Below are 12,197 nucleotides of genomic sequence, written 5' to 3' on the forward strand. Positions count from 1 at the left end.
AAGCCACCTGCTATGAATCCTTGCTAGAGAACCTGGAGAAGCACTCCCCTGATCCAGCAGGTAAGAGCCAGGCACCCACCTCACCTCCACAGAGGAGCTGGGGTGCAGGTATGACTCCTCTCCCCACCACAGCCCTTGTACACCATGTGTAGGACTGCCCTCTGCATTCCACTATGCCCCCTCACAACACTGAGCTTCAGGACTGGTTACGGCTGTGGGCAGCAAGTGAATTCAGGCAGCAAGAGAAGGGACAAGCAGAAGCCAGAGCCGGTTTGAGAACCTCTCATAGTTAGTGTGACAGCAGACACCTGCTGCCCTCCCATCCCAGGCAGAAGGCCCCCTTTCCCCACCCAGCTTGGAAAGGTCCAAAGCAAAGAGGGGACATTTCCTTGGAACAAACAGGGAGGGAAGGCCAAGAGGAGAGGTCAGGAAACCCAGAAGTCCCTCTCCCAGGCTGTAGTCTCACAGGGTGGCATAGGCTCACTCAACATGCCAAGGGGCAACTGACCAACACAGAAAGAACACACCCATCTCTGGAGGGGACCGCTCCACAGATCAGCTGCAGAAGCTCTCAGAAAATACCTAGATGAAAGACCAGTGCAGGAGGGACTCCTTGCAGAGAAGGGCTTAGCCCCTCACCAGCACCCCAGCCAGGCCCACCTCATAGAGCAAGAGCTTGGCTCAAGGGCACCCCTAGATGAGGAACAGACCCATTAACAGTAACAAATGCAGCACAGAGACCACCTAGGTTCAGCCACCACGCCATACTGCCTAGGCACTGACCCCCCAGGTCCTCAAGAATCCTCTGCTACTTAGCTCCTCTTCCTGGGATCCCCCTGCTCTTCTCAGAGGTTCACACTACCACATCCAAAGCTGCATCCTGACAAATCACGCAAATGCAGCGCCACAGCCAGGCATAAGCAGCAGCCTCCTGCTTCAAGGGGTCTCTCATGTTCCCATGGCATAGCCTGCACTTCCAAGTGACAAGAAACTGCACCCCCTTTCAATGCACCTGAATCAGTAGATGAGTCTACCTTCAATACCATCACCATGCTGGCAGTGGCATTCTAGAAACTGTCCGCTGCAGTCACCAGGGAAAAGCTCAGGAGGCATCCGGTCTCCACAACTTGAAGGAGCATTGCTAGCACTTAGCTGAGACAGGTCAGAAAACAGCACACACCTGCTGCAGGTCCTCCTGATGGTTTTCCTCAGCAGCTTCTCCACCCAGACCAGGACACACCATCACCAGTCTAGCACTTATTTCTTAAAGGGAGTTATCTAAAACAACTTCATTACAGGGGTTTGCCCCCGCTCACACAGCGCTTGGGCTTGAGTCTCTGGTATTTACTTTTTCCCTTTGTTATCTCTCAGGAGAGTACAAGGCACCCCAGATAAGGCCAGGCACAGCTCAGGACATTCTCTACCACAAAGAACTTAGGTCTTGACATGTAAAAGGGGCAGAACTTTCAAAACCAGTCTCCAGTATCTACCGCCCACTTTTACCATGCAGACCTGGATTTCCTCAAAGATCCAGGCAAGGGGCTGAGAACTTGCCAATATTCAACAGCCAGAGGTCAGCAGTTAACAGATTAATTCTGCCATGAAAAGTCAGTTAAACATCTGAAAGTGCCACAGTTTCACTCCTGTGCCACTAAAACTTCTGCTTCAGCCTCAAAGTTCTCTTCCACACCAGCATGAGGAACAGGGTCTCTGCTGGAGGCCACTCTGCAAGCAGCACTCATGGGACTGCTCTGCTACAGTGACTGTAAGAGAAAAGCCGCTCTGAACTTACCTTGATGCTGGTGACCTTGAGAACACTGCGTAACCTGCTAAGACCTTTAAATAAGATCAGCCGACTGTATCTGGGTCATACTGCCAGACAGGTCATATTTCTTAGCTCTGGGGTCAGAACAGCTCTTCAGGAAGAGGATATATAGATAAAATACTTTGTTACTGAAAATATTGTAGGACGCATCTCAGATTACCTCTCTCCAGCCCCTCCTCTGCCTGGAGGGCAGCCAATCCAGCCTCAGCTCAGTTGTGGATCTGCTTTTGCCAAGTCATGTAAGCACTAGACTGCACCCTCTGTTTGCAGGAAATACACAATTGTGCCTTGTGCTTTAAAGTGGCTGATACTGTTAACATTTTGGTAGCTTAGTTGTAGCTTGAGAATTAAATAAAGAACATGCACAAGTGATAGGTCCAAATAAACTCCTTTATTTTTCTGTAGTAATACAGCACTATCTGCACTCCAAGTCCCGCAGGTCCAACCATTTCTTTCCTTCCCTACTTGTCCAGAAGTACATTACCACTAGAAGACTCCTGCCTAGTCTGCTCCCTCCAGCTCATCCCCTGTCTGTCCTTCTGCTTCCTGCAAGGCTCCACACCAACCTCCTCTTCTCTACAAGGGGGCAGATTCTTCACAGGAGAGAAGAAACACCTACAGGGGAGAAAGCACAAGTTCAGCATTAAGTACGTGTTCCACCAGTTGGAATTAGTAAAAGGTCTCTTGCCTAGGGTAACCAGATATCAGTAGTTTGGTCCTGATCTGCTTTTAACAGGTGCAGCAAGAACTAGGGAATCAAGCAGGGAAAACAGCAAGAAAGGAACCTCCAAGAGGGTACCTACAGCTTCCTCACCCTCACAGACACAGTCAGAATCATGTCTCCTGCCCTTTACCAGTTCCTTTCTACATTCCAGGACACAGGAAAGGCAGAACTGCTTCCTATTTGAAGCCTGAAGGGGCACTATAACCTCAACAGGTGGCTTCTGCAACCTTTGAAACCTCTCAGGTATTCTCCTGGCAGCAGTCCCCTCACTGCCCACCCTCCTGCAGGGCCAGGGCACCGACTCACCATTGCTATACTTGCACTGCTTCAGAGCCTCGTTGAAGCCCTCGCATAAGGTCAGGTCTCTCTCAGTGGTAGCACATTCCAGAAACTGCTTCATCTCATAGTGGCAGGGTCCATAGGGCGACTGCTGGTACACGGGCTGCTGCCTGGGCTCCTGCAGGCAAGGACCTGGTTAGGGAGGGCGGCCTGGGGGGGGGGGGGGGGGGGGGCAGAGGCACGTCCTTCAGTAAACACGGCGGCTCCTTATCACCGCTCAGCAGGAGCGACCCGACCACCTCGGTACGTCCGTGCGTCTGTCCCTCACGGCGCCGGTCAGGCAGCCCTCAGAGGCGCCGGCGGTCCCTGCCCGCCCAGCTCCCGCCGCCCCCCGCCCCGCAAGGGCAGGGCAAGGACGCCGGCCCGGCCCCGCTCGCACCTGGGCGGGAGCCGCCGCCTTGGCCGGTTCAGAGGAGCCGCCGCTGAAGGCGCCGGTGAGGGCGCTGCCCACGACGTGTCCCACGGCGGAGCCCACAGCCACGCCCGCCGCCGTGCTCGCCATCTGCGCCATCAGCCCGGGCTGCGCCGCCGGCGCCGGGGCCGGGCTGCGGAGAGAAGCGAGTCAGCGAGCGGTGGGCGGGTGGGGACCGGCACCCACGCACCCACGCACCCACCCCCGGTACCTGGCGGGGGCCGCGGCCGGGGCCGGGGCCGGGGCCGGGGCCGCCGCGCGCCGCCCCACGCTCCTGCCGCCGCGCGCCATCACCTCGCCGCTCTCTGACCCCGTCCCCGCGCGCCGCCTTAAGAGGCGCCGCTGCAGCCGCGTGAGGCCGCGCGCATGCTCCAGCGCAGCGGCCGAAGGCGCCCGCCCCGCCCCTCTGAGGGAAGGCAGGGCCTTCCGCCGGGCGCATGCGCAGAGGAGGGCGGGGCGGCCCGGTCCCGCCCGGGTGCCTCCCACTGCCCTCCCCCCCCCCCCCCCGGCGACGTCGGTGTCCCGGCCCTGCGCCGCCCGCGCCCGCCAGAGGGCGCCCCGGCCCCGCCCCGGCCCCGGCCCCGCCCCGGCCCCGGCCCCGCCCCGGCCCCGCCCCGGCCCCGCCCCGGCCCCGGCCCCGCCCCGGCCCCGGCCCCGCCCCGGCCCCGGCCCCGCCCCGGCCCCGCCCCGGCCCCGCCCCGGCCCCGCCCCGGCCCCGCCCCGGCCCCGGCCCCGGCCCGGCCCCGCCCCGGCCCCGCCCCGGCCCCGGCCCCGCCCCGGCCCCGGCCCCGCCCCGGCCCTGGCCCCGCCCCGGCCCCGCCCCGGCCCCGCCCCGGCCCCGCCCCGGCCCCGCCCCGGCCCCGGCCCCGCCCCGGCCCCGCCCCGGCCCCGGCCCCGGCCCCGGCCCCGGCCCTCCCCCCCCCGTGACAGGGGAGGGGTCGCAGCAGAGGACGAATGATTTATCTCATGCGATGGCTTCTGCCTCCACAGGGGACGCTGACCCGCTCCAAAATGAGGTCTGACCTTGCATTTCAGTTTGTCCCACTACGCCGCGGTCCCTCTGGGACGGCAAGCGCCATCAAGGGCGAGCTGGTAGCTCGCTGTGCCCAGTGCAGCACCTGCAGATGAAGCAAGATACCAGCTCCGGAGTCACCGGCCCAAACACGGCTCAGCTCCTTTCTGGGCTCCTGCCACTGGGTGAAGGCCACGTTCCGCTGAGTGCTGTGGAGCCCCAGAGCCTACAACGGAGGCCAAGCTCTGCGCAGTCCAGGCAGGAACGGAGAAACGACAGCTGGGCGCAAGGCGGCCCAGGCAGCGAGAGGACGCGAGCAGCCGCAGCTAGCAGGCGACGAGCAAGCACTGCAGCTCTGCTCTGAGGGTTTCTGCAGGTGTCATGGCAAAGAAGAGCTTCGAGGAGGGAGACGCGGTGGGGCTCCTTCTCCCAGGTGTGGAGCAGAGCACAGGAGAGCGTGAAGGGGCTTGTTGGAAATGGATGATGGACTGGATCTCTGTTGCATGGGAGATGATGGGTGGAGGAGAGGTGGATAACGAAGGGCTGGGAGGGGGAAGATGAACCATCCACAACTGGGGCAGAGCAAAGAGGGTGCCTGGGAGGAGCATGGGGAGGAATGATGTGGTCTAAGCCAGCGGCCAGCACAACAATTTTTGCAGCAGCCCTCTGGATACAAACCATCAGATCAAGGAAACCTTTGCAAGGCGTGGACATTGTTGGGAAGTAGGAATCCATGGAGAAATGATGATGAGCCCGCAAATCACAGACAGGCTGGACGACGCCAGTTTTACCTTCAAACCAATTTCTCGACAACCATCTCTGGCACCCAGGCTGGTCTCCGGTCCCCTGTGGGTGCATGTCTGCTAGATGTCTCTGTGGGATGGGCCTGGTTGCCTGCTCCATCTTTGGATGTTCCTTATGCCCTGTGAAGTGAAAGAAATTTCCAAAACTGAGAAGGATCCAGAAGTTGTCCAGGAAAAAAAAAAAAATCTGAGCTGTGTTATGTCTCCAGGGCTGTGTTCGTACATTCAGCAAGTTATGAAAACCAGCTCTTTGGGCTGGTTCATTGACTGGCAGGAATTGGAGAGCTAAGTCACGGAAGGGTTGTAATTAGCTGCTGTGTGTTTTTGTAGAATCAAATTTCCAGCACGAGGGGAAGAGGAAAGCATTTGTAAAGCAAGCCGCCCCCTCAGCACAGGAGCATGGGCAGGCAGGGGGAGAGCTGCAAATCCTACACTTCTAAGGAAAAGGATTGTGCCTCAAACAAACATGACTTTGGTCTTCTCTTCTGAGGGCTAACACCCCCAAATCCTTTCTCCTGCAGCACCAGGGAGCTCGCCTGCCCCAGAAGCTGTGCTGTGCAGTTCTGTTTACCGCTGGAGCAGTGGCATTTTACATTCAGCATTTGCCTGTCTTTTGCCCACTAATAAAGAGGAGAGGGGCCCAAGCAGTTGTAAAAACAGAAAAATGCAACTAAAAAGCCCCTGCATCAGCAGTACCTACATATTTTCCTTTTCCAGCCATGCATCCTAGGGGAGTGGGGTTCTTTTCCTGTGCAGCCCCATCCTGCCGAGCCACGAGCACTTTTCGGGAATCAGAGGTATTAAAGAAGTGAGAAATAAAGGCAGGAGGGAAGAAAAGGGTGACTTCAGGGAGCCCCTCACGGTGAAGCAGACCCCGGGGGGAGAGCTCAGCTCTGCCATTGGCACGTGAGTGTGGTCAAGCCCATCAGCGAGTGGGGCTGGGGCTACCGCACCCCCGGCTCCTCTTCCATCCTCAGTTGTCCCTGGCCATAGGAAGAAGCTGGGCACGTGCCGGGGGAGGAGAGGACAGATTTGCAGGTAATGCCAGACCTCCAGCCTTAGGAAGTCGAAGTTCATTAGTTCCACTACGAGCAGAACAACTTGCTGACGGAGCTCGGGCTTCAAGCTGAGCGCATCCCTTTAAGCTGCATCTGGTGGACCCTTTCATTTGGTTAATGAGACGCAAAGTTTTTCTGTGCTGTGGGAGGCCGGGTATGTGCTGAGGAGCACAGCTACCCCGGGTTTACTAATGAGATAATTTATTATGGCTGAGAAGGCTGAGCGTACACAACTCCACCCGCACACACCCCCCACCCACTCCAAGCCCGCTGCTCCAAGCTGGAGAGTCCTCAGTGCCGGAGCTGGAAGTATGGTGTTAGGTCTCCCTGCGCAGAGCCCTGCCAAGGAGCCGTCCTCCCCTTGGGTGCCTTAGCCTGTTCGCATCTAAATATCCCCACAACAGTTGTCATTGCTTTTCCTGGCCAAACTTCCTAATTGCCCTATTTTTTCAGCCTAAATTTGATCTTTGATTCAATCAAGTAGCATTGTTTCTGCCTGTTTCTCTTTCCCTGCTCCAGAAGATCCCTCCTTACATAGTTCAAGTGTTAGGGCTTGCCTACACTTGAAGGTTAAATCTGTATTAAGGGACGTATAAATCTGGAAGACTGGAGCTAATTCCTGAATAGTTCTGGAAAGATTTACTCAAAACCAGTCATTTCTGAATAACTCGGTGCACTGGCTGGCCTGTATGTTCCCTCCTGTTAGCAGCAGGGTCAGGTAAGACAAGGTCTGTAAAAAGCAGGTCTGTTTCCAACTGCTTTCTCCCCATTGCTCTAAAAGCAGATAATAATCTACCTCTTCAGAGTTTGACTCCCTTAAATCCTCACGCTGTCACAGCCGAAATGTGGCTACAAAGAGATCTAGGAATTCCCCAAGTGTTTGGATTGCAAGGGGTTATTTCACACGTAAGGAATGCAACACCCGGCCCCCCGGGTCTCCCATGTCTCTGCCCCTCTATCGGGTGACAGAGAGCAGGTCTGTCTTTACCAGGCCGCAGTGTCGTGGGGTGTGTGCTTACAGGAAGGGTGCCACCCACAAGTGGCGTGTTTCCACAGAAGCCTTCTCCACGCAGCCATGCCACACTGCGGCGCATCCCTGCCCCATCCCTGCCATGGGCCACTGCCAGCAGGTAGCCATCTGGAGATGCTGGTGGAGCCTACTTGCCTCCAAGCTGCAGGTTTGCGCTTGGAGAACCCTAATTATTGCATGCAGGGGCAGATCTGGGCAGTGCTCTGGGTGTACCTGAATTTAAGTTATTTAGGTTAACAGCAAATTGCACAGGATAGTTGCTCAGGGATCTGGGCAAACTATTCAAAGCAGAAGAAAGCGTCTGATGAATTAGCCAATATTTTTGTTTGTGGACAATCACCCCCCAGAAAAAGAAAAAAAATGCTCTAGTTCTTACCAATATGTTTGCTACCCAAAATTACTGCACGAATCATTTATGACTGAATGTATTGCAGTCAGTGGGTCTCTCATGTCCTGCTTTTATTTTCATCTTTTGAGATCTGGCTAGTCCTAATTTTGCTTGTGTTGAGTGGCTGATTCCAGCCTCCCAAGTCTATACGGAGCTTTCAGGTCAGATGTAAATATGCAAGCACTACCTTTTTATCCTATAAAGTTTTTTGCAAGCAGAAGTTGTAACTGACAAATAATAATTTAAAAAAAAAATCAAGCCAGTTGCTACCACTAAAAGGAATCCACAGATTTTTCATGAGCAAAGGGTCACGTTTCCCACAGTCCTGCCTCACTGCTGTTCTCCCAAGGAGTAACAAAGCTGTAGCATCAGAGGTAGGTGATATTTGATGGCACCACCACTGCAGCAGGGCACACAGCCCTATCTCACACTGGATGCCATGGCTTTGAGCACGCTGTCCCCACACAGACAGACCTCTTGCTGTCTGTCTCCTTCCTCAGTCTCTTTTTAGCCAAAATACAATGCTGTGGAATGAAGTGACTGTACTGCAAGGGTCAGGGTTGAGAAAAGGGAGTAAGAAAAACATGCAGAATCAAAGGGAAGGGAAGGGAAGGGAAGGGAAGGGAAGGGAAGGGAAGGGAAGGGAAGGGAAGGGAAGGGAAGGGAAGGGAAGGGAAGGGAAGGGAAGGGAAGGGAAGGGAAGGGAAGGGAAGGGAAGGGAAGGGAAGGGAAGGGAAGGGAAGGGAAGGGAAGGGAAGGGAAGGGAAGGGAAGGGAAGGGAAGGGAAGGGAAGGGAACTACAGAGTGCCATTTCAGCTTTCAAGTCTTGTTCTCCCAGGATCTACATGATATTTCTTGGATGTGGTTTGACCCGAGGGCAATCTCAACAGCTGTGAAGCTTCAGCAGATGAACAATGTAGTTTTCAATAACTTTCACAAAGCAAGTGAAAGGCTTTTAACTCATTCGTGCTAGCCCACTTTTGGTCTGAAGGCTCTTCCAGACCCAAATCCATTCACATTATGAGTGTTTCCTGTTTGAACCCCAGGGCCTGAATCCTGGAAGACACCTGAGCTAGACTGCTCTGCTCAAGGTTTCCAGAGACCTCCTCCCTATCAGAATAGGCTTCTCTCAGCCATTCCCATGGGTCCTGGGAGGTATAGGTACATCTCTGCATTTACCTGTTCCACTTAAACCCACTCTAGTGACCTGTGGGTGGCGGAAGGTATCAAATGTGGAATGTGGATGCCCTCATCTCCTGGTGGGGAAAGAGAGGGTGGTAGAAAGAAGTTCCCCAGATCTCTTCCCCAGCGAAAGCTGCATCTCAGGAGTTTGATCTCATTTGTATCCACACATCCAGAAGCAGGGCTTGCATGCTCGGAGGCATGTTCTGATCCTAGCTGATGCCATTCGTTGTAACTAAAAGAAGGGCTTTAGTCAGCCCTAGTCAAGAAATTACCTCTTCCAAAACACCTCCAGTATATCCTCAGATCATGAGGATGCCAACTACTGTAAGCTCTGCAAATTCACCTGCTGAATACAGCAGAAGATGGCAAACCTGAGCCTGGACATTTTGTTTTGTTTTCTTCACAGCTGCAGAGCACCCCATAGGCAGTGCAGCTAAAAAGCCAGTGCTGGTTTGTTTGGTGTTTGTCTGGAGGATCTGAGCAATGAGACAGTGCCCTTTGCTGCCTCTCCTCTGGCTGGGATCTGCCACATGGTTTCAGGGATCCCCAAGCAGCAAGTTCACATCCCTTGCAGGAGGTAACAGTGCTCAGCAGGCACTGGAGGGATCTCACACTTTTACAGGCTCCCTGCTTTGCCTGCGCTGCCCCAGTCAATGGGCTTGGGATTTCCTCCTCACCCAAATGTCTACCCAGAGGCTGTTTCCCTCCACCCTTGCACAGCGGCTCCTTGGCCGGTCTGGTTTCCCTCCTCTCTGTTGCAGACACACAACGAACAATTCCAGAGAGCTGTACTTGGTGGTTCTCCAAGGACAGCTCTGGTGGGGGGCAGGGGGCTGACAACTCAGAGGCATCTGTAGTAAAACAACACATAAGTGAATACAGAAGCAAGAAACGGGTCTGTGTGTAAGGCAGAGGCACCCGTGACCTTTTAGGAAGCTGTTAGCACCAACCCATGAACAGCTACTGCTTTGAACTAGATTATTACAGTAACTACCACCCCCCATCTCCCCCTTCCAAAGCAAAGACATAGCCCATATAGCAGCCAGAGAGACCTTGTGCGATGCTGCAGCCTTTACAGAAACAGTTCACAGCCACCTATGATTCAGGGTCTTCTGTCTCAGCTCTCCAAAAAGGTCTTATGGGTATTAATCACCACATTGCTTTCCCTGCTCTACTGAGGCTGTCCAGCCATCAGCTCCCAACATCTCTTCTCAGCCAGAAACTAAATACTGGAGCCCATCTTTTCTGTCCTGGGTAGAAGCAGCCAGTGGTATCTCCTCTTCCTCTTGTTTCCCAAGCAAATGAGCATGGAAGCCTGGTCATGCACTCTGGTTGGCCAAGATTTCTGCTGAAATGTTCTTTCCGCTGCAAACTCCACCATAGAGTGCATCCAAATGGTAGCAAAGAGGGCACTCACGCCAACCAAACCCCACGCTTCCATGACCTCTCTTCCTGATTATCTCCCCTGGACTGAGTTGACTTGCTCTCCTATCATTCTTTCATCCTGGCTTACATCCTCCCTGCTTTCACATGGCTTCATTCAGTCAGAGCCCACAGCACTGCCCTGATGCTGGGCAGATGCCCCGTGGATGCCGATTTCTGCTCACCTGGCACCAACCAGCCCAGCTGCTTCCCTGCATGCCATGAGCACAGCCACCCACGGACCCTACCGAGATGCGGGGAGCGCTCTCACTTTGCTACCACTGGCACTGCTTGCCAAGCTGGCCTGCACCCCCAGGGATGGACACTTTCCACGCATTACAGGAAAAGCACACCCTGTGATGATGCCCGAGCAATGTGGAGGGGCAGGAGGGTCCCAGCAGCAGCAAGGCTGAGCTGAGAGGGGCTGGGGGGAGTGGTACCTGTTGCAGGGAGGTGCTGAGGAGGGGGGAGAGGGAGGGAGGTGAGGGGCTTGGCTGCTTTTAGCAGAAATGTGCATAAATAAAAGCCTCAACCCACATCCTGAATTCCACAGCTCAGCTTCAGGGACAGGGGGAGGGAGAGAGGACAGGACAGGACATTTCCAGCAGACTCGTGACTTGTTTGTAAAAGCCTCATCTCACCAGCCCTGCCTGCCTCCTCCCCCATCGTCTCACACTGGGTTATATTAATGCAGTCCCCCTTAGGCTAGAGGGAATCACATCCCAGGAGACATTCCAGTCTCAGCTCAGCTTCAGAGGGGATCAGAGGGAGCCAAGGGTGAGGGGCGTTTCATCAGGACGTTTCATTTGCACAGAGCTGGCAGGTCGGGAGCGCTGCAAGACAGCACTAGCAACCTCCTTATCAGACACTGAGTAGCCGCAGGCTGGAGTTAAGTCTCTGCTCTGCTCTTGCACTCCAGCTCTGTATCTCCCAAAGAGCAGTTATTTCTGCTGTGGCCAGGTCGCTGGCTGGAAGCTCTTATCCTGGGCTCTGCTGGGTGCTGGGTGCACGGCTGGCCACAGGGACCCTGGGCAGGGAGTCTTGCCCTTTTGCTCAGGTGATGAACACAACTGTTGTTGACCACAGCAAGGTCCAGGCTGCCGCAGGGCTCAGCCTGGGGTCAGCACCCTTCCCCATCACCAGCGGGGCCTCAGTGACCAGCTACTTGCAGCCATCGCGATCTGCACCAGCTGGGGCTGACACCTCTTGCCAGGAATGGGAGCTGGCTCCCCGGTGTCTGGCTCCTCAGGTGAATTGTGTTGTGCCCTGAGCCTCTGCCAGGAAAATGCCAGCAGATGAAACTCCATCTCAGGCCAAGAGACATGAAGATGGATGTGTTTTCCTTGCCTGGCTTATCTTGTAGGCAGTGCTTCTCACCGGAGCCCGGCACTGTTTGTATGTGCTTGGCTCCTGGCACGGGGGCAGGAGATGATTAGACAACAAACACTGTGGCATACTTCTCCAGGGGCTGCAGCCTGCCCCTGCTCTGCTGGGGCCACGGCCCAGCAGGGAGTTGCTTCTTGGGGGCCAAATCCCAAGGCTGGCTGCAGCTGCACCAGGAGAAGGGTGAGGAAGACCTGCAGGACCCTGCAGCTCCTCGAGTACCAAGTGAGCTGCAGTGCAAGCTACATGAGGGATGGGGCTGTGGCTGCCTTAGAGGCTTCCCTAGGGACCCACTCCTGAATTGGACCCCTGCACAGATGCAGTGCACCTCTGCAAGGTGAGGGGCAGGACAGTCCTGCCACCATCTCACTTGTTCGGAGGTTGGAGGAGGCAGTGGTGCCAGCCCAGCAGCCCTGTAGGCAGTCATGCACTCAGCCCAGGGGCTCAGCTCCATGCGTGCCCCTTCATTTCATGAGGGCAGTACACCAGGCAGATCCCAACCTCGGCAGACCCTGCACCACTGGGCTCAACACAGAATTAAGGTCAAGGAAGGGTTTGTTTTTTTTTAAAGGCAAAACCAAACAAATGCAAAATAAGTAGTAGCAGATCAAGCAAA

The 12,197-nt window shown here is 55.4% G+C and overlaps 1 protein-coding gene across 3 annotated transcripts; it reads right to left on the reverse strand.

Annotated features, from left to right (window-relative positions):
* Positions 1 to 2,197: 2,197 nt before the first annotated feature.
* Positions 2,198 to 3,637, reverse strand: CHCHD10 (coiled-coil-helix-coiled-coil-helix domain containing 10). Of its 3 annotated transcripts, none has more exons than XM_064466625.1 (4): positions 3,512 to 3,637; positions 3,268 to 3,433; positions 2,856 to 3,006; positions 2,198 to 2,440 (listed from the first exon to the last, which is right to left on the reverse strand). In XM_064466625.1, exons 1-4 carry the CDS (start codon positions 3,589 to 3,591, stop codon positions 2,421 to 2,423), a joined length of 417 nt encoding a protein of 138 aa, XP_064322695.1. In that variant the 5' UTR covers positions 3,592 to 3,637; the 3' UTR covers positions 2,198 to 2,420. The 3 variants fall into 3 exon arrangements, with proteins under 3 accessions (XP_064322695.1, XP_064322696.1, XP_064322694.1); XM_064466626.1 differs by having other exon boundaries at positions 3,268 to 3,427; positions 3,512 to 3,622; XM_064466624.1 differs by having other exon boundaries at positions 3,268 to 3,427; positions 3,503 to 3,622.
* Between the last annotated feature and the right edge of the window lie 8,560 nt (positions 3,638 to 12,197).

Source organism: Phalacrocorax carbo, chromosome 15 (assembly GCF_963921805.1).
Source record: "Phalacrocorax carbo chromosome 15, bPhaCar2.1, whole genome shotgun sequence".
Classification (NCBI taxonomy): domain Eukaryota; kingdom Metazoa; phylum Chordata; class Aves; order Suliformes; family Phalacrocoracidae; genus Phalacrocorax; species Phalacrocorax carbo.

Excerpts from the sequence above, each read along its gene's own strand:
- CHCHD10 (XM_064466624.1), bottom strand. The coding sequence starts at position 3,591 with ATGGCGCGCGGCGGCAGGAGCGTGGGGCGGCGCGCGGCGGCCCCGGCC. Across the intron at positions 3,007-3,267 it reads AGGCGGCGGCTCCCGCCCAG|GAGCCCAGGCAGCAGCCCGT; the intron begins GTGCGAGCGGGG and ends CCTTGCCTGCAG. Across the intron at positions 2,441-2,855 it reads GCAGTGCAAGTATAGCAATG|GTGTTTCTTCTCTCCTGTGA; the intron begins GTGAGTCGGTGC and ends TCTCCCCTGTAG.